This window comes from Thermobia domestica, chromosome 4 (assembly GCF_964235325.1).
Source record: "Thermobia domestica chromosome 4, izTheDome1.hap1.1, whole genome shotgun sequence".
NCBI lineage: Eukaryota > Metazoa > Arthropoda > Insecta > Zygentoma > Lepismatidae > Thermobia > Thermobia domestica.
Window position 1 is genome coordinate 8,540,904 of NC_137457.1, and position 13,993 is coordinate 8,554,896.

General features: G+C 30.4%; 1 protein-coding gene across 1 annotated transcript in view; it reads left to right on the forward strand.

The window, feature by feature from the left end:
• LOC145683623 (uncharacterized) overlaps positions 1–13,993 on the forward strand; it is a gene marked incomplete at its 3' end in the record, with an annotated part of 551,164 nt that overhangs the window by 475,662 nt on the left and 61,509 nt on the right. The window contains 3 exon segments of the mRNA XM_081754960.1: positions 5,354–5,395; positions 5,877–5,936; positions 13,006–13,308. Of these exon segments, the coding sequence (XP_081611086.1) occupies positions 5,354–5,395; positions 5,877–5,936; positions 13,006–13,308 (405 nt within the window).

Sequence of the window (13,993 nt, forward strand, 5' to 3'; positions counted from 1 at the left end):
AATATTTCTACACGTCACACTGGAATTTCTCCTCCGTAATATAATTTCATTTAATAAAATACTTACTGTTGGTGGCAGTGAGATTCTCAAAATATTCCTCTACATATCAAATGGTATTTTTTCGACATAAGGTAATATTATTTAATAAAATATTTGCTACAAGTCATATTGCGGTTTTCAAAATGTTCCTTATACACTATATAAAAATGTTCTGTACGTTTTTCTCTTACGCTTACTGCATAAAATAAGGGTAAAATGTAGCGCCTCCATCCACCCAATTCCCCAAACGAATGCAAATTAAATTTAAAAACTTTATTATAAAATCGTTCAGAAAATATTCAGGTAGAAGAGACTACGTGGATCGGACCAACCTCCCAAATGTTGTTGTTGTATAATGATCCAATCTTTTCTTTAAATACACGGAAAATATATGAAAATATAAAATGAACACCAACGTCAATTATCGTAAATATACAAATTGGAGCTCGTAATTGCAAGTCGTTTCGTTGCAAATGTTATACACTAAACATGATTCTGAATGTTTTTACTATATTCGAATTTTATATTGTACTCAAAACATAATACTTTTAATCTTTAAACGTAAAAGTTATCTATTTCTCTTTGTAGTAAGCTAGGGGATGTAACTATAAAATATCTTCGTTATTACGCAAGAACACAACGTTTTATAGAATTTATGTTCAAATGGCATCTTCGACATACAAATTGAGTCAGTAATTACTTTCCCCCGTACACATATGGTATTGAGATATCCTGCAGACTATCCTCATATTATTGATAAGACATAGAAGAAAGAAACAAAAACAAAAGATACGATTAGTCTCGAGGAGAAGTTATAAATAAGATTAAATAAACAAAACAATCATATTCTTCGCATTTAATTAATGCAATTACTTAATAACAAAAGTAATTGTGTTTTAGAAAAACTAACGTTTCCTTTGGATAATTATTTCTAGCACTACTAATATTAATAATTGACATTTCTGTATACAAATATGAATTATATACTTTTTTACATTTGCATACACATATCATAGTTATGGAACCTGGAACAAACATAAACATTACTTTTTTAAATTCACTACATTCCTTGTTAAAATATGTTCATTTCGCACATAAAATCAATATCTGCCATCTTTGTTTAAAATATCAAAGTAATGATAATTTAAAATTACTCTTCTTGAATTACATAGCATTACTTTCTAGTGAAAAGTTATTCGAAATAAAGGATGAGGTCTACCATCAAGAACATTTACAAAATGGAGAAAGAAGTTGTAAAATTGAAAGCAATGGAAGAACTAATAACAATATTTCGTATTCTTATTATGAATTCAAATTAAGAAACCAAGAACAGCAGACAAATATATATAAAAATCAGACGAAGAACATTTAAAAATTTGGCATTACGCTGAGCTGACAATATTTTCCATCTATTACCGAATATGGCAAGTAAGCTCCACTTTGGGATGTGTACTAGCTTCAAAAGTTTAACATTTTGCTTTAAATTACTGTATAATTTGCACGAATCAATAGTGAAGAGGATATCACAATGCATATGTACATACTATATTACAAGCTACATCCTAATTGACATAATTATAACTAGATTACAATTTGAAATATCCTGCTTCAAAGAGGTTGAATTCCACATTTTAGCTTAAACATATTGACAAGAAACGTTCGCTATTACTCTGTAATAAAAGAAATATCATAAATACAACAGTCAGATTATTCAATTAGCTTCACTTCTTCCGCTGCATTTGAGTTTTAAACAACTGTTTGAAAACAATATGAAAAAGTGGGGAAATAACTTCTGGAAGTGTTAAAACATTAACGTAATAACATTACATACTTTTCCTTCTTTGGAATTTAGAGACTCCTTTTTTGCGGAATTTGAACAAAATTTTATCGAATATCTATCAATTTTTATATGTAATATAAATATAGAAACGTAGTAGTAACAAAAAAGTTAGTTATTTATCTGAAGTTATGGAAATAAGATAATCTAAAGATGACGAAAAACTTGTTTTTCCAATTGTATTTGTGATTTATATATATGGCAGAATATTCAGTATTTATATTATTTATATTCAGTAATACAATTATATTATATAATTGAGTCAATTTGTGCTTTAGTTAGTTCTCTATAAAGTTTTTATTTACAATAATATGTAATGGGAATAATGGGAAATAGTAAAAATATGAAGATAGTACTTGTTTTTTATAAAATACGTTATAATACTTATAAAAAACACCCATTAACATAGCATACATTCAGTGGTCGACTAAAAAGTATAAAAATCGAAATATAGCAAAGAAGCTTTATAAATTTAATTTTATATAACAGTGTAATAAACCCATATACAGTATCTCAGAAACAAATACATTTTTAATATGAATCGAACTCAAGAACGGTATTAAAGCCAGAAAATAATAAAAGCATTGGAAAGCAGAAAATAAATTGTTACTGTTATTTATAAAAATGTAGTTGTGCTTAAGAAAACAAACCTAGGCCTGATATAAAAATCATTTTTATAGTAAGTATGTGAGGCTGTTATTATAGTTGACGTGGCACAATAATAATTAATAATTAATAGATAATTGTAATTATTTTTTCTTTTATGATTTGTGTTATTATCATTTATTTGTCAGTGTTTTCACTATTTTCTGGCTTTAACTGACCACTTTTTGAAGTAAATTCACATTTTAGAGACGTTTTTATTTTCTTCCTTTTAGTGAGTTTCGGATTTGCTGATTTTTCTTGAGAACTTCTTTATTTTGTGCCTTTTAGTACAGTTTTGAAATCATTTATTTTTTCAAAGTTTTTGTTTCATGTTTTCATTTCAAAGTAGTCTAGGTAAATACTTAAACGAAAGACAGGGCACCCTAAAAACCTAAATAACTCTATGTCATGTGTAACCCAGAGGTTCAATGCCGCGTTCACAAAAGTTCTCCATTGACTTCTGCCTCTAGAAGATACGACACTAACTGACTATAGAATCCGTCTTCCTCCAACGCATACGTGAAGAAATAATAACATATCAAATTATTTATATTTTAATATAAGTAGCAACGTTCTTTGTTAGTAACTTATTAGATTTGTGTAATTTGCAGCAAACTATGACGAACTCTAAACTGTAATTACTCTTTCGTGTTACTGCTCAATGATATGATACTAGTGTTCCAAATCCCAAACTATAGCAATCAAAGCGAATTCGGTCTAAGACATTTGGAACCTCACATTTGAGGCTACAAGATTTGCGGAAATGTTGGAATTCTTAGAAGGAGAGGTACAGTTTTGTATTTCAAAGATGAGTGAATATTTTGCAAAACTGCTTTCCATTTTACAATTTTATTTCGATAATAGTAGATATCCAGTGAAGAAGTCTTAAACAATTCATTGCTCCTGTCACGTAATGTATCTCTTCTATTCCAAAACAAATTTACCTGGATTCATTTGATTACAGAATACTTAAAGTAATGTATGTTTTTCAATGATTAACTCCCGTTTTTTTCAGTAACTACATGCAAATGTTCAAATAGATCTTGTGGACTTTTAATGTAATTTGTGTCCATATCGGCTATTTTAAACATGTAAGAGATACGATGGCCTTTGGCAGAGTAGCTACACCTGATTAACGGAGTCTGAGGCCATGCGTGTTTGTGACGTGCGTAAAGAGAGAAAAATAACAGAATTAAAACGAGGAGAAAGGAGGAGGTATAGATACTCAAATGTAGGGACCGAGAGGAATAAATTCATATATACAAGGAATTCTGTACTATATATTATATACAAATTCACCATCCATTCCTCATATTATATATAAATTCACCACCCAATCTGTATTATATATAAATTCATATATAATTGCAAAAAAATAGTCGTACAGCGTTCGTATTCTGGGAAACATTGTGAGTTTGTGAGGCATAATAATTAATTTGTCAGTCAAAATTTAGCTGAACATATAGTACAAGTTATTTTTTTAGTTTTACTCCTTACGCATATAACTAATATACCTAAGTCCAAGATACCAATTTACCGTATCCAATAACTAACATAAATTCTTTGATCCGCAGTTCGCAGTACTTAGAGTTAAGATCATTAAAAAGTAAACTTTGAACTCAGATGTAGCATGTGGGATTCATTACTCCCTAATTAAAGGATATATCGTACAGTTTCATAAGGTTTTAGAATTGTTCAATCTGTATTTTTTAAATTATTAAATACTAAAATAGTTCAATTACACGCCCACAATCCTTTTTTAAGAACTTCACAATATTCTGTATATTTTTTTGACCTTTCTGTAAACACTAGTGGTTAGAAATAACATAAATCAAGAATGAGTGGTGAATTTAATTGTTCATGTAATATGCATAAACACCACTCTGATTAAGATATATATATGATCCTAAACATCTATGATAAAACATGCTCAGTTTTCAAAGACAACGTCGTATACGTTTTAAGGCTTAGCACCTGTATACACTATTTTAATTTGAAATTAATCTAGCAGAAGCGAGTGTTTATCTATATCCATTTAAATCTCTAAGATAACTTTCATAATATAAGTCAATTTTACAATAATATTGTACATGTATAAATTGAGGTTTTCAAGTAAATCCCACTCATACAGTTCAAGTAAATCATATATTAAAACCAGTTTTATTCCCACTGCGGAGATTTAATATATATATATATATATATATATATATATATATATATATATATATATATATATATAGGGTGGCCCAAAATACAGTCTCCCACTGAACAACTCATTGCTTTTTATATAATTCTTATTGTTGTTCATCAGGTGGACTTAGTTTTTCAATCATTTGTTTTAAGATTATTTTATTTCTATCTTAATCTAGGAACAGCGGAAGCAAATTAACCTGTAAGCTAGAATGTTCATCAATTCAGGGGTGTATACCTACTTTGAAGCAACCTCGTATTATATATATATATTCATTAGAAGTGTGTAATTTTTTTTAATTGTCCCTTTTTTCTTTAAAGTTCCATTTGTGCGTATTACTTCATCTTTACTGAGCCGATAATGAGGATGTGAATTCTCCCTAATTTAATTTAACATGTATTCGAGATATTTATTAAACACACTAAGATATTTTTAGAGCAGTGCATGATTTTTTCGGATGTTAGAAACTTAACTCTTGTTGAAATCAGCGAGACCTATAATAGGTCTTTTGAGTAATATCCAGCATTACTAGTTACAAAGTCGACTAGTCACTAACTATAAAGTCAAAGCAGGTAATATTAATTATAAACCAATATTAACATTTGTAATGCAAAAGATAAATGTATATCACTACTTTGTAGATTCGTGGAATAGTTATGGTGCCTGGAACAAAAGTGAAAGTTGTAAGTATGCTTCCGTTATTGTATAAACTTTGTAAATGTCAATTCTTTGAAAAAAAACTTTGAAATTTAGAATTAAGTTTGAAAGTACGAAAGTAAAAACAAATATGTTTCTCTGTACTGAAAAAACACAAACTCAAAGGAGGTTAGTGATTACGAGTACTAACAAATGCAAGTCTATCATTTATTGAAATTATCAACATGAGTTTCATTGATTATTACGATGCTGAAGTTGAGTTAACACTGTTTTGAAAATGTCTTTATCTAATTCGGAACTAAATTGATTTTAGTGATATGATGAAGTTCTGTTACCAGATAAAATTTCATTCATTGATTTCAGGCGAAAGAATATATTTCTTCTACATGAGCTCTGTATATAAAATACCAAAATTATGTATTCTTTTCTAGTGTATAACGCCACCTTAACTGCTTAACTTATCTCTCACCTTGTGCTTGTATTCAAACTTAAATTTAATGTTTACAGTTAAACCAGGCGGTCCAGGTGGAGGACCAGGAAAATTGAAAGAAAATGGCAAGACACCAGGTATGTATAGTTTTCATTCAAAGATATATGTGTACTAATTATTATTTACGATGTATACTAACTTTTATCCCAACTAGCATAGTTACGACAATTTGCCACGTGCTATATTCACAATTTAATATCCTCATTTATCAGTAGGAAATAAAACAAAAGTAATATTTAATATTATAATTACAAAAAAGGCTTCAACATATTAAACATCTTCTTTATAAATCCTTATTCTAAAACTTAACCATAAACTGTGGGGTTTTAGCACTAGAACGTTCACCTCTGACTCATGCAGTTCCTGCTTCGTAATCAGCTGTTGCCAAATTGGTTATGTGACACACAACATAATATACGTGTGAATTCTTATGGTTCTTAGTTCCCTCTGACCTCCTGCATTGCAAAAGTTCATTCATTATTTCTTCCTTAGCTTCAATACATAATTGTGCGATATTAAACAATACATTTTATTTCTACAACCTACCGCAATGAGTTAACTGTTGAAGAATGTTCTTCTAACTTTTGTTCACAACAGTCTATTCTTTAAAAAAATTGTAACCAAGTAATTTCGTAGTACTGCTTCTTTTGGTAATACCAACTTCTATTAATGAGCTCCTTAGTTGCTAAGCGGTTAGCGAACGCGCCTTTAGCGTGGGAGACCCGCCTTCGATTTTCAAGCTTTTAGCTGATTTGTTTCGGATTCCACCTTAATCAGTAGGTCTGATTTTATATAGTCTCGCTGCTGAGAGGGACGTAAAACTCAAAATCAATTAATCAGCTCAATCAACTACTATTAAGACTTCCTTAGTTCGAATATAGTTATTTGGTCTCCATAAAATGTTTCCGTTTCCATACGTGGTCGTTCGGTCGTTCTTTCTCCTTTCGATATATCATGGGCACTGCTACTTTAACTCGGTATATAGAATCATCGTTAAATATAAGATAAATCTGGCCCTAGAGTATAAAAAATTTCCCTTCCCAGGAAAACAAATGATTATTATTTTTTATATTTAATCTACACATATAATTGCGCTGTTTGTCGGATTATTGCATTGAAATACCTGAAATATTTTACATGGGTATTTGGAATAAAACAAGTCAGTGTATGACTAGATATTCACAGACTGGGAAACAGCGCACTTAACATTTTTTTTTCAAAACGAAAAATTGATTTTTCGTACATTTCAACTTAATTGAAGAAATGAAAACAGTTCTACATTTCATTTTGTATTTTATCATGTGTGGAATTGAATTACTAGATTATGAAGAAAAAAGTTTAATAACTTTAAAACCAGGATTTATCTATCTCTCGATTGGAAAGAATAATGATAAATCCGTGGATGAAGTTGGTCAACCGGTTAAAATGAATTGCTTGTAGGACTATGAGAGTAATGATCTAGGAAAAGAAAATGTTTTAATACAAGTGATAGTAATAACAGCAGCATTTCAGAAAATACTTTTATTTGAAGAAGTAGAACAAAATGATAATTTATACGTAAACTGAATAAATTCATACATTTCATAGAGCTTTTTCTCAACTTACATACATGTCATTTATGATGTAACGCAAAACAAGATGCATTTAGTATGGTCCGTAAAACGAGAACTAGAAAATATTAAAAACAACGCCATGTCTTTCTTTTTTATTTCAAATACGTTGATAATAAGTTATCCATATAATGAAATAAATGTTGCAAATCTCAAACCTTTTACTAAAATATAGCTAACATTATTTCCGAAATGATTATTTATTGTTTGAAATTATTGATTGACTTTACATTAGGTTATAATGGAATATATGAATGTTAGAAAATGTCTCCTTTTCCAAACAAAGAATACAAAACAAAACAAATATATATTTGTATCTCCTTTATGATCTTATATCTCGACTTTTGTATCTACTTTTTCTGGTCTGCAGTTTAGAAGTTAGGCAATCATCACAACGTTGCAATGTGTTGGGTTTTAAAACTTAAATTTATGTTCACGCATGAAATATATGAAAATAAGTTGAATAAATTCTTGTTGTTCTGGACTGAAAATAAAACTCATAAACAGTAAACATTCTCTGGACATTTCTTTAACTATCGAGGAACCACAAAAACAAAAAAGGTGGCACTTGAATATAAAAATTGTCAGAAGTCAGAAAAGCGAAAATATAATCTTTATTAGGCAGTTTTCTTCTGCTCTATATATAAGCCAAAAGGGGCTCATGACCTGTCACGATTCTGTCCATACGTGAACTTGAAACTAGGAGTATACACTCACTGAAAACAAATTCTTACATTTCGGCATTTCCCAAACTTTGGATTATAACAAGAAAAGTAACCATATTTATTTGCAGAGGTCATTTAAAGGTTATAAGAAGGATATAGCAACAACCAGAAATGTTTGTTGTAAAGGAAAAAAGTCAGCACTTTTAACAACTTAGAATTATATGAAACACTTTTATTCCAGTAATTATTTATTCACAAGGAACAGTGTTCCAAGTCACTTTCTTACTGCCTACAGAGACAGGTTTCTCAATAATATGTGAATTATATTCATATTCCTCATAAGAGAAGAAACATTTCTTTAGTACATTTATTATTATCATTTGACATGAATTATTTCATGCTTGTTTGCAATTGTGTATTGTCCCATAAGTGCATTGAAGAGCTATTGTTAAAACTTAATATTTCTTAATTGTTTATGCTGACGTAGTTCGAGATGTACAGACGATATTTGATTTTCTCTAAAATTTCTCTCTCACAGGCTTCCATAGCTTATTCTCTTTTCTCTTATGCTTAACGAAATTATTCTATTTTGTTAGGAAGATATTTTTAAAAATCCAAAAATTGGGGTGTAGTACACGAGATTGAGTTTTCACGGAATTTCATGATAACCGTTAGAACTGCTGTAATATCTCAATTTACAACTGTTTTTATTTTCTCTACTTGCAGTGTTGGCACCCAATTATTAAAAGACATAAATGAAGTAATATCATTATCAAAGTAATATATTTGTTCTTTATAATGCGATAGTGAATTCAAAAATGAGAATTTCTTCTGAAAACATTATAAACCTCTCACATAGAAAAACCAAGAGTCTGCGAAGAAATAAGGGTAAAGTAAAACTGCTACCGTGTTGAAAATATGATGAGAAGGAATAATTATTGAATTTTCATTTATGTGGACATAGTAGCTTCTTCTGTTACTTTATGTTTTGTTTTTAATACTGACTAAAGAAAAGGAAACATAAACTTAGCTAGATACATTGCCAATTCAAAATTGCAGACAATGTTACTTTCCATTATTAAATAATCTGCTCCGATAAGAATTTATGGAACAAGTTTTTAAACATTGTCCTCCCAAGAGTAAGACCTATCAGAATATAATGAAAATGTTCACACAATCACGTATGCTTATTCAATGAAAAATGCAAGGAATTTAATCGCAAAATAACCGGATGTGTAACTGTCTCCATGAATTTCTTTTTACGAGATGAGAAATATACTTTGGATGACAGAGCTAGAGTTATAAAACACAAAACGACAAAAATATTTTCTATGAAGAGCAAAACCAGCTGATTCTTTTTCTGTAGATCGGTATGTGTCAGATACTTATGAAGTTTTGTTGTATCACCCAGGTTAAATGGCTTTCAAACACTGAATTATCAGCCATGATTGACAGGATGCTTATCTTGCAGAAATTTATGTCTAAAAAAACTGAAACGACTGTTCGATCAAAAATTCTTCAAAATAATTCATGGATAAAAGTTCCTTTCAATTCTTTACTGTACATACCTTCAAAATATGGGCCATGTACTACGAAAACAATAAGAATGCGATGGAAGCTACATATTACGTTTATGGTAACAAGAATTATAATAGTTCTTCCGTTTATACTAATATAAAATCCTTGAACAGGTAATCTAGTCTTGTCGAAATTGTATTATCGAAATCAAAAATAGTAAACATTTACAAACTGTATGTAATATCTTTATTTTCATTGAAATATCACAAGTTATAATACTTTTATGACACAGATTCGCATTGTAAGACAAGAATAGTGGCACTAATATTTCAAAACTTTTTGCCAATACTTATCTCCTAAACAACATGAATATTCTTATCTGTAGAACATACCTTATTAATATCATTTCTTTAAAAAAATCTTCTGTTCCAATAGTCATTTATCAACAAACAGCACAAAAGATGTTTCATCTAATACAATTTATTGGATTATTTCGCTGTGCTTTCTCACTTTTATTATCTGAAGTAGGAATAGCATTCTTTATTCTACCGCTTCTCACAGAAGCCTCTTCCCACCTTATTGTCGGGATTTGTCAGAAAAGTCTTTTGATGAGTGCTTCTAAATCTCCGGAATCATCTGTATATCCTTGAACAGTTTTCTATACCTTAGTTACAGTTGGCAAACTGAGAGATGATACATCTTCATATAGCACTTTACAGGGGATTTTAGGATAAAAATCTCGAAAGGTTTACTTCAATGAATTTGCACGAGAGTTCGTTTCTGCTTTAATCACACTGTCTATCCCAAATATCTCTTTACCCAAATGACGTTTCATTTTGGACCACTTCCTGTCGATACTTGTTCTAAAAATTAAAGAAATCCAAAAGAAAGTAAGTCTATTCAGTCAGCTTGTAGGTTTTTAGGTCATAATAAGTGCGATTTATGAAAAGGATCATTCAGTCCTGGAATATTTGAGTAATTTGCCTTCAAATTTCTCATAGATTGACTGAGTGTTGAATTTTTACATGACGCGGAAATTTGCAGCGAAGAACAGGATACTACAAAATTATGTAAATTACAATACTTAAAATGCGTTCTTCATCATACAGGATACATTGCCCTAACTCAATTGAGATTTCATCTTATACATTTGAACTAGTTATTATTATTATTATTATTATTATTATTATTATCATTATTATTATTATTATTATTATTATTATTATTATTATTATTATATAATTTAAGGCATTCAAGATTTATGTTCTACATAGACATCATGTTGAGCTCTCCAATTTATAGTTCGCCATCACTCTCTTCAAATATAATTAAGAAATGCGTACCTTAATGCACTCCCCTTATACTTCTGACACGAGTGCAAGATCAAAGCTACGTGATTTGTCAAAGTTTAAAGTCAACTTCAAGATTCTGTTGGCAGCATATATAAATCGAATTAAAGATTTACATTTCATAAATTTCTCAAACAAAATTTTCGTAACTAAACATTTTTAAACCAAACTTTTCAAATCATTTATATAACAACAATTTTCAAACCTAAATTTTTAAAGTCAAACTTTGCAAGAAATTTCTAACGTAATAAATCATCATTAAAGGTGTATATTTTTATTAATTTTGTACCCATGAAAGGGGACGAGGTGGACCACCATAACCTCTTATTGAAAAATTCCGATTCAATGACATCGGGCTGAGGGTTGGAGCTAGTTTAGAATATCGCTTGGTGTATCGCTTAAGACTACATGACCTCATGACGTCATACCACGTAACCCAAGGGACGGGGTAATTTTGATTTTCCACAAGGGCATTGCCTAAGAATAGGTCATCTCTAACAATCAATCAGACTCGTCACGTGATCCAAATCCATCAATCATCGTGAATTAAACCATAAACCAGGGCCTACTACTCTCCCAGTTAAATATGTTTGTAATGGTAAACTTTAGCTTAAAATTAGATTGAGAGTATAAATCAAGTTTTCCCTGACAATTCTCAGTGAACTGTGCGATGAACCTCTTTAACTAAACACAAGTCCCAGAATGTTTCAAGTCAAATTTTTTTGATTTTAACATATTTACGGAAATCCGTTTGTAATATCAGATGTATAATTCTTATTTCTATGAGTTTTTACCAATTGTTAATTAAAATTGTACTTTTTTATCTTTGGATAACGAGAGTTACTTAATACGATGATATGTATCGCGTGCATCGGTCACGATTACTTCAGTAACAAGTTTCTAGCACATAGTGTTCATCAAGAAGCCTTGTAAAGTAATTCAATCAATTTCGTTTACAAATTCAATAATTTATATTGATTTTCGTTTTCTTCGTTAGTGTTCCAAGGTTGATGTTCAAATGTAAGCAATCTAAGGAAGGGCTCATGTACGCATGGAATGACACTGTTTAACTATGTTATGACGCGCACACCGTTAATCAGAAATATTTAGGACCAAATTCATAGTTTCAGAAAATAGTTTCTTCGATGGTGGAGGAATCGATAATCATATATATTCACATACTCTCGTGCTTCTGAAAAATACATTATAGCGTTTACTATCTTTGCTCTGATTATTTTGTGAAAATCCAAATAAATTATATTCTTTGTCTTTCTTCCATATAATATTGTAATGAAACTGTGACATGAGTGAAGAAAAGAAAGAAAGAAAAGGAGTGACACACACTACGGTGATTTTCAGGAACAGTTCCTCATCAGCGGGGGACTGTAATGAAACTGTGACATGAGTAAAAAAAAAGAAGTTAGCTGAACAGTTTTAAAAAAGAAATATATCTAAAAAGATTTTTTGTTTTCTAGTGATTAAAAAATGTATGTGTTCTTAAGTTAAATTACAAAAGAATTTTGAATAAACAGTTACACTTATCGTGGACTAAGGAGGTTCTCTGGCAGTCACGTAGCGCAAGAATTAATTAAGAGAACAAACAAGGCTGTTATGGAGAACCTCAGGGTCTGGCTGACGAAATTTATACAATATAAAAAGGTAAGGGAGAGGTCCAAGGAGGATCTCTCAGCAACCAACCACAAGCTGCATAACATGGGTGGAATATCAGTATTCATAACGTAAGTTGTATTTTTCATTTGTACTAACTCGCTGTCATTTATATAAGGCTCCAAGCTGGACGAATGGTCTCCTGCGAGAGAGCATAATCTGAAGTCGTATTTTTAATCTTTAATTCATGTAAATAAAGTCTTGCTTGTTGAAAAAGGAAATTATTAATTTGTTAATTGATATCTGACAGGCAAGAGATCCCTAACTATCTCATTATTTAAACAATATAAAGGTTTCAAAATAATTTATACATCTCTTTTTATTTCTTTTATGTAGGAGAAGAAGGTCCAGAAGGTGGCCCAAATGATCGACCAAATGGTGGCCCAGGAGGTGTTCCAGATGGTGGTCCAGGTGATGGCCCAGAAATTGGTCCTGGTGGTGGACCAGGAGGGCACCCAGAAGGTGGACCAAATGGTGGGCCAGAAGATAATCCAAATGATGGTCCTGGAGGAGTTCCAAGTAAACATCCAGAAGGTGGCCCAGATGAAGGTCCAGGATATGTTCCAGGTGACGGCACAGCGCTTGGTCCAAGTGGTGTCCCAGGAGACGGTCCTGGTGGAGGGCAAGGAGGTGGTCCAGGTGGGGGTGAGAAATTAAAAGACAAAGTAGAAGGTTTATTTTACGTTTATTTAAATATTTTTAAAGAAGTTCTCTAGTTTAACTCTCGTCAAAATAAAAGTTATCTACACAACTAATAAAAGCACATTCTCTTTGTTTTTTATTCAATTCATTCAACATAATTGTAAATTTGCGGACGGCAAATGATCAATATAGACGTATTAAAACTTTATATCCACCAGTTAAAATTCACATATCACACTAGTAGCAATGACTGAGAAGTGTTCTCGTCATACAAAAGTTTCTAAGTTCATGATATACGAATAGATACTGAAAACTTCGTGAAAAAATAATCCCTAGTTTAAAATTGTGTATTACAATTCAGTTCTCGAATAATGTGTAAATGAATATAATATTCTTTGTATCTGTAAAGTCACATATTTAAGGTTCGATAATTTATGTCCAAATATTCGGTAAAATATATAACAACAGTTAAATTTAGATATTGTCGAACTTTACTAGCTCAATAGTACTTCTCTTTTCTTAATGCATTCGTTTAGAAATCGATGTTGCCTCTTTTGCAATTTCATTATGAATGGCTATAACTTCTCAATGTCGTGGTACTAATTCTTATTGTTTTATTACCATATATATATATATATATATATATATATATATATATATATATATATATATATATATATAT